The sequence below is a fragment of the Staurois parvus genome, unplaced genomic scaffold (genome assembly GCF_062004578.1).
Source record: "Staurois parvus isolate SC_StPar_1 unplaced genomic scaffold, SC_StPar_1.0 ptg000192l, whole genome shotgun sequence".
NCBI classification, from domain to species: Eukaryota; Metazoa; Chordata; class Amphibia; order Anura; family Ranidae; genus Staurois; species Staurois parvus.
Window position 1 is genome coordinate 2,784,712 of NW_028317988.1, and position 13,577 is coordinate 2,798,288.

The following is a 13,577-nucleotide window of genomic DNA, read 5'->3' on the forward strand; positions in this document are numbered from 1 at the left end:
ATTCTAACATTTGTGGTGAGTTTAGGACTTCCCTGTCTACAGGGTGACAACAATGCTCTGTGATTTCACTGAAAAACAAACAGCATTGTCACCTTGTGGACTGCTTTGTCTTAGATGCACATGTCTGAGGTAGACTGTCTTTGCTAATGGAAGGTCTGCTTTCCTCCCATTCCTCACAAAGTTAGCTGTAGAAAACAAAACTTTAAAGTGGCTGTAAACATCAGACTTGAAATATGAACAAAGCATATCCCTCTACAGTGTGTACTTGCCTCAGTAAGGAGCACTAAGTGGGAGATTTACTCAAGCTGGTTCACTCAGAATCTGGTGCAGATGTGCATGGTAGCCAATCAGCTTCTAACCTCAGTTTGTTCAATTAAGCTTTAGCAATAAAACCTGGAAGCGGATTGGTTTCCATGCGAAGGGCACGAGATATTGAGTAAACCAGCTTTAGTAAATAAACCCATAAGTGTAATTTCTGTTGGCTGCTTTGTTCCTCTGCTATCAGCATCAATCACATCCGATGAGTTTTCCTGATATCAAGAGATAAAATGGTGATGGGAGGGAGTTCCAGCACACCTTGTCAGGTTTTTTTTTTGCCCTCTGTGTCCCATTGGAGAGGTTTCCCTCCAAAGTGAGGGAATCCCTGGTTGTCACCAGAACTAGTGTTTCAATTAGAGGATTTCCCCTCTATTCCTGTTCTGGAGACAACCTGAGTTTTCCTTTACTTTCACTGTCAGTGGAAAAGATGAACGTGCTCTATTGCCCCTCCAATCTATGCAAAACTTAAAAAAAAAAAAAAAAAAATTGGCCCTCCAGTTGTACTTTAAAGCAGAACAGTTTTTTTTTTTAAATTCTTTTTATGTCCTTGTTGCTGATTTCCTACCTTCACTGAATATGTCCTCCATCGTCTGATTCACTCAGTCGTTACTCTGAAATATCCTATTAATTTTCAAATCAAACCATAAATTCTCTTTGGTTTCCTGTTTGTAAGACCAGTTTTTACTATGCCTCCTATTCCCCCAGCCACTGGTCTTGGCACATCCCTTCTGTAGTTCTTTCTGCAGGATGCAGTGATGTAATTGAGCTCCACTTGCAGTGGTGGGTTGACTGAGACTCTCAGACACATTCAACATGTACAGGCCTAGTTTACCCGCCCACATTCACTACAATTCCCTGTTTTTGATGGAGGAGAGGAAATGATGTAATCCCTGTTGTTACACCACCTCCTTGACAGAGAAGATGCTGTAATCTTTTTTGAATTACAGTGATGAGGTCATGAAAATTCAATTGAACATTTCTCCTCAATGGTAAGGATTTTCAAAATTGTATTAACTGTTTTGTATAGGGAGCTGTACTAATGGGTGATTTTTGACCCCATCCTGGAGTTCTTCTTTAAGGGCAGACAAACACAATGATGTCTACATTTACCATCATATATAAATCTTAAACGGAATCTAATAAGTGCCAAATATATCTAGACTGAAAATCGCATGAATTGAGGAGGTTTTAACTGCCTAGAGTCTAGACCCGGGGTCTCCAAACTTTATATGCAAATTGCCAGTTTTCTGTCTTTCAGACTTTAGGGGGGCCAGACTGTGGACATTGGGAGTAGAAAATGTCCCAGTATCAGTGGGCACAAACAATGCCCCATTTGTGGTGCTAATGAGAGGATCTGTTCCCCATCGTTGTCATTGGGGAATCGTGCTCCATCATGGAGAGGAATTTTGCCCCATCATTGGTGTTATTGAGCCCAATTGCTGGTATCATTGGGTGGAATTGTGCCCCATCATTGGTGTCATTGGCAGGAATTGTGCCCTTTTCATTGTTGTCAGTGGAGAGAATTATGCCCCATTCTTGGTGTCAGTGGATGAAGTAGTGCTCCAAGGGCCAGGTAGAAGCAAGCAAAGGGCCGCATCTGGCCCCACAGTTTGGAGACCACTGGTCTAGACCCTCAGTAAAGGTACACATTGCATTATTAATCAAGCATCTTCTTTTGAACAAACCTCTGTAGGAGGAATCATACTTTATTTTACACTTTATCAATGTGTTTATATTTTCTGTTTTTAGGGTTGCGATCTGGGAAGCTCGGAGAGCAGTGTGAAGCCGTTGTCCGTTTTCCAAGACTGTTTCAAAAGTATCCGTTCCCCATCCTCATCAACTCTGCTTTCCTCAAACTGGCTGATGTGTTCAGAGTTGGGTAGGTGGCCTCTAAGCATCTATAGGATGAGTTAGCTATGCATACACCCCAACGGATTTGTCAGAAAATCTTTACTTTCCTTTCAGAATCCTTATTTTCTATGGAAAACCATACTACAAAATACTCCCACAAATGCGGGCCATTGATTGCCAACAAGATTTGTTCATTTGCGCACACAAAGTATTTTTCCTAACATTCATTCAAGACTATGTTGTGAAAATGAATACACCCCAATGAAAGTCTTAGGAGCAAAGCTAAATCTTAGACAATAAAATTCGAATTAATAAGAATTCAACTACAGGTGAGTCTAATTGTTCATTAAACAGATGTCCAGCAGACAGTTGATTATAAAAGGCCGTTACTTAAAGAAAACCCCTCCCCATTTCATGCTGTCAGCAATGGTACCACATGGAAGAAAAATGTCACAAGGCTTGAGAAAATAATTTCTTTACACAAGAAAGGTGAAGGCTACAAGAAGATCAGCAAAGCTTTACTTATCAGAGAGAATACTGTAGCAAAAGTGATACAAAGATGAAACTGCAACCATCTCACAGAGACGTCCAGGCCGTCTGCGGGAGTTAACACCTCGACAGGAGTGTCTTCTGATGAGATGGGAAGAAGAAAATTGCCATGCAAGTTCACTGCAGTTAGCTAAAGAAGTAGAAAGCCAAGCTGGGGTGACTGTTTCCCGTGAAACAATACGGTGTACACTCAAAGGAATGGCATGCATACGTGTCGTCAACGAAGGAAACCTCTCCTAGAGCCCATGCACAAAAAAGCCCTTTTAGAATTTGCCAGGGAGCATGCTGAAAAAGACTACTGGGACTCTACTCTGGAGTGATGAGACCAAGATAAATGGTTTTGGAGCTGTTGACTTCAAAACTGTATGGTGTTGCAAAGGTGAGGAGTACAAAGAAAACTGCATGGTGCCTACAGTGAAACATGGTGGGGGCAGTCTGCTTCTGTGGGGCTGCATGACTGCTGTTGGTGTCGGGGAGCTGCATTTCATTGATGGTATTGTGAATTCACAAATGTACTGCTCTATATTGAAAGAGAAGAGGCTACCATCACTCTGTGCTCTTGGTTGTCGTGCACTTTTCTAACATGACAATGATCCAAAACACACATCTAAGGCCACTGTTGCATTTCTGAAGACAAACAGGGTGAAAGTGATTCAGTGGCCAAATATCTCTCCTGACCTGAACCCAATCGAACGCCTATGGGGAATTCTAAAGACAAGTTGAGCATCACTCTCCATCCAGCATCCAGGCTCTAAAAGAGGTCGTTCTTGAAGAATGGAAAAAAATTGATGTTGCAATATGTCGCCAACTTGCTCATTCCATGCTTAGAAGACTTGGTGCTGTCCTTACAAATCATGGAGGTCATACAAAATACTAGATGAAGTAGTTTATGTTGGGGGGTGTATTCATTTTTGCATCAACTAATTTGAGTAAAACTGAAGATTTTGTAATCTAAGTTATATTATTAACCTTACCTTCATGTAATGAGCTAAACAAATGTTCTGTAAAATTCAGTTTGGTCAATTTTGGAAATTATTTTTGTGTTCATTGAGATATTGATTAATATCTTACTTTTCAAAAGGGATGTACTCATTTATGCTGAGCACTGTAACTAATTTCTGAATGATCATGTGCATGTTTATTACTTAAACTGCATAAAGAATGTTCATAAATAGACTATGGTGAGCAGAGTTGGGAAGCTCATGCAAAATCACATGGCCAAGGTTTGGTGTTCCCAGCAGCCAAAGCATCAGAGTGGCCTGGTGTGCTTAAAGGTCCCCGCATAAACTTTAATTTGATAACAGACACATTGCAATAGCTATACAAATAATACATAATACTTTTTGTTTCACAATTCAATATAAATTTACTTGAAAAATATTGTTTTATGTTGTGAGTTCTATCTGGCTGTTAACCTTCTTTGTACAGCTTCCTGGATTCCCTGCATGCTTTGCAGCTTCTCCCCTGCTGTTTACTTTCAACTTCTAAGGACTACATATCCCATGGTACCTTCCTGCCTGCCAGCAGTGATTTCTGTAATGACTCCAGCTTGTAAAACACCTCCTCTCAGCACCTCTGTAGTTAAGAAGGCAGGCTATGTGAATTTTGTGATACATTAATTAGTGGTGTTGTTCACAGTGACCAATTGGATGCTTTCTTTCTTTATATAACTTGCCATATGAAAATCTAATATTTAATTGTTCATCATCATCTGAACTGCATTACACAAATATCTTAATTGTGTAGTACAGGACACAGCCCGAGTATTCATTGATTCTCAATTATAGGCTTGTATTGTCATGTGACTGAACACTAGCAAAGCTTTAGAGGACATGCCTCATGGGTGCCTACCATGTAAACCTTCCCCTTTTTGTGAGTCCTGTTTTTTGTGTGTCCTAAGGTGAAGGGACAGTAAGGAGGCTGTCAGTGGTTGCTATCTACAAATGTTTGATACCTGGCTGTGAGGGGCACTAATACACCTTGAGTGTATCCCAAGACAAACATGCTGTCAAGGTATAGTTCCATATGTGTATATTTCCTCCTGGTCAGTGTTAATTCCAAAACATCATCATAACAAACAGGCAATTGGCATTTTCTGAAGAAAAGATCACTAATGGCAGCCTTCATGATTCTCTCATGACAGATGCCTTTTAAATAGGCCCCTAGTTGTGCCTTGAGTAGCTATTGTCCAGCCATTAAAGTGAAACTCCAATCAAAAATAAGACAAAAATTAAGTCTGTTGAAAGAAAAAAATAATGTAAGAATTTTATCACATTTATTGTAGTAATAAAGTTTTTTTTTTTGTTTGTTTTTTTTTTTTACACTAAAGACATTTATATTTACCTGCTCTTTGCAGCAATATTGTGCTGAGCGGTCCCTTGCCTCATCTTTTTTCAGTCCTTTGTCAGTGCTGGCAGCCCCTCCTTAGAAAGCTGGGTGCTGTCACAAGACAGGCTGTGTGCATCCATAGACACACACAGTGCTGGTAAGCCATGCATCCACTCCCTCCTCACATGAGGTTTATTGACAGCATCAGAAGCTTAGAGCAATGGAAACCATCAGTGCTTCCTGTGAAACCAGAAAGTGAGGGGAGCGGTGCTGGAGCTGTGAGAGGAGTCGGGTAAGTGTTTAGGGATGGGGTGGGTAGATTAGGTAGTGGGGAGTTATTTTTTTTTTTTTTATCTCGATTTTAGAGAATGAATTAAGGTAAAAAATGATTTGCATGTAGAACCACTTTTAAGTATGCGCTATCCCCTGTAGTACTTCTTTTCTGCCACTAGATATCCTCAGTCTGATGGCCGGCATCATTCATTCCACTTCTTGTGAGGCCAGGATCCGCCCCAGATTGGGAAAATTAGAACATTGAAAGTAGTAGCACTGCAGTTAGCTCATTGTCTGCTGCCTCCTTCTATCTGCATTAATATTTTTCTTGTCAGCATGTGAACCAATTAGTTTAGAACTGCATTTTCCTCACGCTTGACTCCTGCTGTGCAGGAACTGCAAGATATCAGGACAAATTCAGGTACTTGCACTTCTTGTATTTAAAAAAAAAAAAAAAAAAAGGAATTCATGATTACAGGGCCACATTTAATTGTTGCTTTTATATCTGCCCAGAGTTAAGCTTAAAATAAGTGTCATTATATAAAATAAATTTAGTTGACTACACAGACTTCCTGGTATTTGTCTTCCATAGGTATTCTATGTTGTGAATTTATAAATGCTCTCTTTTCAAAACAAGGTTGAAAATTTTGTCCATACCTTTTTGTTTACAAAGATGGATGACCCATATGCCTTTTTTCCAGGAATAATTTTCTCCGACTGTGTGTGCTGAAAGTGACCCAGCAGAGCGAGAAGCACCTTGAGAAGATCCTCAATGTGGATGAATTTGTAAAGAGAGTCTTCTCTGTCATACATAGTAATGACCCTGTAGCTCGTGCTATTACGTTACGGTAAGTTTGATTGTCTGGTGCTTCTGTAGTACAGGTTCTGAACCAGCGCTACATGTGTCCAAAAGAACCTACTTTATCATCCAAGGGGGAAAGTCTTAAGGCTAGGTGCACATCTTTGCTTGTTTGATTAGAACTGGCTGCTGTACCTGCAGGAAATAAGGGGAAAAAAGTTCCCAAAACTCACCCGCAGAACAGCCGTTCAGAACCACATGTGCTGCATTTTCTGGGGCGTGGTGGTTCATTAATTCTTAATGGTACCCCTGCACATCTGCTAAAGAACAGCGCTTTTTGGGTGCATGAACGCGTGCAATTTACATGTTTTCCTGCATATGTGTGAGCCTAGGCTCAGTGTGCTCTCCCATTAGCTGTGAACTACTTCAGCCCCATGAGGTGCGGGTCCTGCCTTCTTTGTGCCCCCCCTTCTGTTAAAATGCAAAGCCTCTTTTGGCTACCCCTTGACCTGGTCTTAAGTATCTTAATACATCCAAATGCCTGAAAACATTCTTTGCTCCTTTTCCAAAAAGCCAGTTCTGTCAGACAAACAGGCGCTGTGGTCTGCTCCCCTTACTCCCCTATTGGCTGCAAAGTGTGATGGATTGTCTTACTAGCCAAAGGAAAGGCAAGGGCACTAGGAAGAGGTGAACTTCAACATGGCTATGAGAACTCTGTCACTGTTTGTATAATACAGAAGTGCAGCTTTTTCGGGTGCTAGGTCGCTTGTAAGTGAACCGAGTATGAGTACAAGCAGTAGGACATGCCTACATTAGAATCCTGTGAAACGGGTTTCTCAAGCCCACAGGTATACCGGTAAAGTATTTTTGAGGCTGTAATGTAGTATGCAGCAGCTCTACTATTAGTTGGGATTTTAAGACATTATAGTGAAGGAATTGCAAGCTTGCAAAATACTGTAGCAATGCTACCCCCACGGCTGTTCTAATTTACAATAACAATAAGTTACTCTCAAAAGCCAGCAAGGAGCAGCTCACACCACTGTGAAAAACCAAACGCAGTGATGTAGAAAACTCTAAAAGAGCGGTGCAGCACTCCTCTCAAATATTCAATTATATCTCAAACTCATAAGCTCAACATGTGACATGGTGCTTAAAAAATACATATATTACAATAAAAACGCACATATTGTGCAGTGGGCCAAAAAATTGTCCAAACATGATACTTGTAAGGAAATCCGAAGTGTGCAATCAAGTGTGCTCTCGCCTGCGTGTTAATAAGAGCTCAGAAACAGCATTAGATCATAACTTTCCCAGGGCTCCTTCCCTGCTTGGGTCATGAAATCCCAGCCTCATTAGATCTTTTCTTTTTCCTGGGCTCATTCCTTAATGCTATTCAGTACCCCACATACTTCTCAAAGAATTCAAAAAAAGATGCTCACTACAGTTGTATTTGAAACATATACAGTGTGTGTATGTGTGATTAGATAGATAGATAGATAGAGATATATATGTGTGTATATATATATATATATATATATACACACATATACTTTTTTTTCGTTTTTGCACTCGCGTAAGTACACATTTTAAAAGGCTTCCAAATATAACAGAGCTCAGATTCCTCTGATCCTACTGTGAGAAGCCACCCAGCGTGATGATGCATTAACACATGCCTTAAAGGCAGAAAGTTCTAAGGGATACAACACAGCAGAGCAGAATATATTTGGAAGTGTGTGATATAAGTAGCACTTCGTATATTTAAGCAGTCACAAGTTCCTATGTTAGAATATACACTTGTATAATGGTTGTTTTGCACTTTTATGTAATTATGTAAGCGCTGTATCTTTTGGGTGACATTTGGTTTAAAACATTAGTGTATGTATTACAGCAGCTATTTACTCTAGAGGGGGGTCAATAGAGCGCAGATGTTTTTGTTTGTGTTAAGTGGGTAAAATTTTTTGAACACGTCACCTTCTCTTCCCCTTTTTTTTTTTTTTTTTTTTTTGGTCAGTAAACATATTTCTAAAGGTGGTTTTGTCAAATTTTCAACACATGTCGGTAACAACCCATGCAATCCATGCACACAAAGAAATCAAAACAAATAAGTTCAGAAATTAAGGTATGCGTAATAAAATGGAATGATGGAAAAAGTATTGAGCACATGAAGAAAGGGAAGTGCAGAAAGGCATGGAAAGCCATGATACCAGATGAAATGTATCAGTGATTAATTAGAAAGCAATAATGCTCCTTGTCAGTGTAAATTTAATATCGGCTGGTTCAGTCTCAATTGATTGCCTGATCTCAACTGATAGTGTTACACCAGAAATGTCTCATGATGGGTAAAAGCAAAGTGCTTTCTCAAGACCTTATTGTTGCAAAACATACTGATGGCATTGGTTACAGAAGGATTTCTAAACTTCTCAATGTTACAGTGAGCACTGTTGGGGCCATAATCCGGAAGTGGAAAGAACATCACTTCACCATAAACTGGCCATGACCAGGTGCTCCTCGCAAGATTTTTGACAGAGGAGTGAAAAGTATGACCAGAAGAGTTGTTCAAGAGCCAAGAACCACTTGAGAGCTTCAGAAAGAAGAAAAAGCATGTTGAAGCCTGTTTAGTTTGCTGCACAATATTTAGACAAGCCTGTGAAATACTGGTAGAATATAGTCTATTCAGATGAGACCAGAATTGAACTCTTTGGATGAAACAAGGGTGGACATTTCAACGAGACAATGATCCTAAACACAAAACTGGGGAAACTCTCAATTGGTTTCAAAGAAAGAATAAGCTGCTAGAATGGCCCAGCCAATCACCTGACTTGAATCCAATAGAAAATCTATGGAAAGAACTAAAGATCAGAGTTCATAGAACAGAACCTTCAAGATTTGAAGACTGACTGTGTAGAAGCATGGGCCAAAATCACACCTAAGCAATGCATGAGACTAGTTTCTCCATACATGAGCTTTGAATGAAGCTGTCATTACCAACAAAGGATTTTATACAAAGCATTAAATAAATCTTTTAGCGTGTTTAAATACTTTTTTCCCTGTGTCATTCCATTTTATTACACATAACTTCATTTCCGAACATATTTGTTTTGGTTTCTTTGTATGTATGGATTGCATGGGTTGTTACCAACGTTAAAATTTGAAGTCAAGAGCACCTTTAGAAATATGTTTACTGAAAAAGATGGTGATGTGTTCAATACCACACACTGTATAGGTTTTAAATAATTATGCAGTGGGCACTATACATTTTTAAAAATTTTTTTTTGTAATCTATTTTTATAACTATGTATTGTTTGTTTTTATGTACCATGTTGCATGTGGAGATTATATGTTTTAGTTAGAGATATTCATTTATTATTCCCCAGGAGCGCTACACTGATTTTAGAGAAAAGCTTACAAAATGCTTTCAGTCTTTTTGGGCAAGCAGCCACATTGTGCAGAGTACACTGGTAGAATCCTGACTAGCACATTGATATTTAAAGATAACTTTTTTTGTGAGAAATACGAAAGCTGCAATTTCTGATCTTTCAGTTTGCAAATTCTATATATTTTAATATTTGTACCTTGATTTTTTTTTTTTAAGAAATGTGTAAAGTTCTATATTCTATGTTCTCTTGTTTCTTTGTCAGTATGCTGGGTAGTCTGGCTTCCATAATTCCAGACCGAAAGAACGCTCATCACAGTATACGTCAGAGTTTGGATTCACACGATAATGTGGAGGTGGAGGCTGCGATATTTGCTGCTGCCAATTTTTCTGCACAATCAAAGTAAGTGTTGATTTGTTGATCTGTATTAAAGCAGGACTAAACTCAAATCTCAACATGAGTCATGCTATAAAAAAAATAAAAAAATAAAAAATCTTGTGACAAAAGAAATCTTACAGTGCTAGTTTCCTGTCTGCCTCTGTCTTCAATACATTCTTTAACTGCCTTCCGCCCGCCATATAAGTTAATGACAGCGCAAGGCAGTTCTCTCATTCTGGTAGGACTTCATATGACGTCCTCCTATCTAACCGTGCATGCGTGGCTCCGGGGGCGCGCGGCGATCGGTGGTGCGCTGTGTCCCTCGGACACAGCGTATCACCGATCAACGGAAAGAGCCGAAGATGTCGGCCCGGTCATGTGATCAGCTGTGTCCAATCACATCTGATCGCATGTAAATAGGGAAATGCCTGTTGTTGGCATTTCTCTCCTCAAGAGCTGTCACGTTGACAGCTCGTGAGTAGTGGAGAGCCGGTAATCTGCATCCCTCAGAGGGGACATGTACACTGATCATCAGGGTACTGATGATCAGTGTGCCCTGATGATCAGTGTAGCCCCAGCAGTGCCACCTGTCAGTGTCCAATGCCAGCTGTCAGTACTCATCAATGCCACCTGCTAGTGCCCATCAGTGCCACATATCAGTGCACATCAATGCCACATATCAGTGCCTCCTATCAGTGCCATATACGAGTGCTGCCTTTCAGTGCTCATCAGTGATGCCTGTCAATGCCCATCAGTGCAGCCTATCAGTGCCCATCACTGCAGCCTCCTTAGCGCACATCATTGAAGGAGAAAAATCACTTATTTACAAAATTTTATAACAAAAACTAAGAGAAAGCTTTTTTTTTTTCAAAATTTTCAGTTGCTGTTGGTTTGTTTAGCAAAAAATAAAAAACCCAGAGGTGATTAAATACCACCAAAAGAAAGCTCTATCTGTCCCAAAAAAATTATAAAAATTTAATGCAGCGTTGCATGACTGTGCAATTGTCATTCAAAGTGTGACAGCGCTGAAAGATGAAAATTGGCCTGGGCGGGAAGGGGCTATAAGTGCCCTGTAGGCAAGTGGTTAAACATCAGCTCACTTGAAATGTAGAGTCTTCTACTGCTGTTAAAGAAAGTGTGAGAGGGTTAGAACAGGGGTCTGCAACCTTTAAGACATAAAGAGCCACTTGGACCCGTTTCCGAAGGGAAAAAAAAGACTGGGAGCCGCAAAACCATTGCAACATTTATAACAAATCCGACACTGCATATATTGCAAAAAGCGCTCTGGTCATGAAGGGGGTTTAAGGGCCCAGTAAGCAAAGGGTTAATCAGGGCCACAGTGTATCTTCATAATCACAATCATAGCCTTAGGTCAGTGGTGGGCAACCTTTTTTTTCAACTGAGCCAAATCTCGCCAAAACCACGATTGAAATTTATTTTGACAGCCACATTTTTAAAACTGAAAATACATCCCCCATATAGTAATTCATCCCCCATAGTAATTCATCCCCCATATAGTAATTCATCCCCCATAGTAATTCATCCCCCATAGTAATTCATCCCCCACATAGTAATTCATCCCCCATAGTAATTCATCCCACATAGTAATTCATCCCCCATAGTAATTCATCCCCCATATAGTAATTCATCCCCCATAGTAATTCATCCCCCATATAGTAATTCATCCCCCATATAGTAATTCATCCCCCATATAGTAATTCTTCCCCCATATAGTAATTCATTCCCCATATAGTAATTCTTCCCCCATATAGTAATTCATTCCCCATAGTAATTCATCCCCCATAGTAATTCATCCCCCATATAGTAATTCATCCCCCATATAGTAATTCATCCCCCATATAGTAATTCATCCCCCATATAGTAATTCTTCCCCCATAGTAATTCATCCCCCATATAGTAATTCTTCCCCCATAGTAATTCATCCCCCATATAGTAATTCTTCCCCCATAGTAATTCATCCCCCATATAGTAATTCTTCCCCCATAGTAATTCATCCCCCACATAGTAATTCATTCCCCATAGTAATTCATCCCCCATAGTAATTCATCCCCCACATAGTAATTCATCCCCCACACAGTAATTCATCCCCCACACAGTAATTCATCCCCCACACAGTAATTCATCCCCCACATAGTAATTCATCCCCCATATTGTCTCAATTCACTTACCTTTGCTCCGCGCGTTCCTCTCGCTGTGTTCCCGCGCCGTTCTGGTCTTCAGGGCGGACTGAGAGAGGAGTTCGTCACTCTGCCCCGCCTACATCCTGGCTGCCCCACCTACATCCTGACAGCCAATGTTCCACGCTCCGCGGGCCGGATTTTTGAGGAGGGAGGGGAGCGGGCGCCCGGCACACAGAAGAGCCGCATGTGGCTCGCGATCTGCGGCTTGCCGACCACCTGGTGGGCAGTGTGCTCCGGAGCCGCAGCAAAGATGAAAAAGAGCCGCATGCGGCTCCGGAGCCGCGGGTTGCCGACACCCGGGTTAGAACATCTTCCAGGTATTTATTGGTGGTGTTGTCCACTCTTGGGTAATTTCTCTTTTACCTCCTGTACAGGAGACATAACAGGACGTTAAAGAGAATTTGAATGGAAATCTTTTTTCAGAACGGGTGAATCCATTGGAATATTCCCCTCACCTTCTAGTCTACTGAAAACTGTACATTTTCTAAATCCTTTAGCTGATTTCTCCTTCTGAAAATTCCAATTCCTTGGTTGTCCTGATTCAGTAGTTTTTTTCATCAAATTGCTTTTATTGTGATTTTCACAGTTCAAAAAACAAACAGTCCATCATTTTGTAAGTTATATGAATCAATTATATGCTTTCAAAGCAACCCAGGCATCTATGATAAATAACTTCTCGCCATTAGAAGACTGCATCTTCATGCTACGTTTAATGTATATGTAAGCCCTTACCTTGTAAAACAACCCATTGAGTTTATAATAGAAATTGAAGGCAAAACGTGTGTATCTATATGTATATAAAAAATTTTAAATATTTTTTTTAATGTAGAAGTGATCACATTATCTCCGTTCTTGTCTGCATAAGGGGCTTGGAGAGGCTGGGGTGTAGAAGCAGCAGCACACTGATATTCCCGTTGAATGGCTGTGCAAGGGGGAGGTCAGCACAAGTTTGGTCATTGGTTGACAACCATGCCGTTCTATCAGCACAACCATAAAACTGGCCACACTGGGTTGGATGTGATCCCCATTATCAGTTTGAAATGGGAAATCAGATGGACTGACAGGATCACCAGGTCTTTCACACAAAGGAAGCAATACAAAGCGCACAGGATACTTGTAACACAAGTACATGGTATTACGGGCATATACCTCTGCAATAAGTCTATCCGTGAAATTTCCTGGCTACTGAATATTCCACGGTCAACTGTAAGTGATATTATAACAAAGTGGAAGCACCTGGGAACAACAGTAACTCGGCCACGAAGTGGTAGGCTAAGTGAAATGAAAGAGTGGAGTTATACTGAAGCGTACAGTGCGCAGAAGTCACCAACTGTCTACAGAGTCAATACCTAAAGCTAAAGACCTCCAGACTTCATGTGGCCTTCAGATTAGCACAATAACAGTGCATAGAGAGCTTCATAGAATGGGTTTCAATGACCGAGCAGCTGCATCCAAGCCTTATATCACCAAGTGCAATGCAACACGTCAGATGCAGTGGTGTAAAGC

General features: G+C 40.5%; 1 protein-coding gene across 1 annotated transcript in view; it reads left to right on the forward strand.

Annotated features, from left to right (window-relative positions):
• Nucleotides 1–13,577, forward strand: part of INTS7 (integrator complex subunit 7) — a 91,863-nt gene that overhangs the window by 8,991 nt on the left and 69,295 nt on the right. The window contains exons 2-4 of the mRNA XM_089677796.1: nt 2,068–2,197; nt 6,021–6,167; nt 9,757–9,894. Coding sequence (XP_089533922.1) covers nt 2,068–2,197; nt 6,021–6,167; nt 9,757–9,894 — 415 coding nt within the window. The remainder of the gene's footprint in view (nt 1–2,067; nt 2,198–6,020; nt 6,168–9,756; nt 9,895–13,577) is intronic.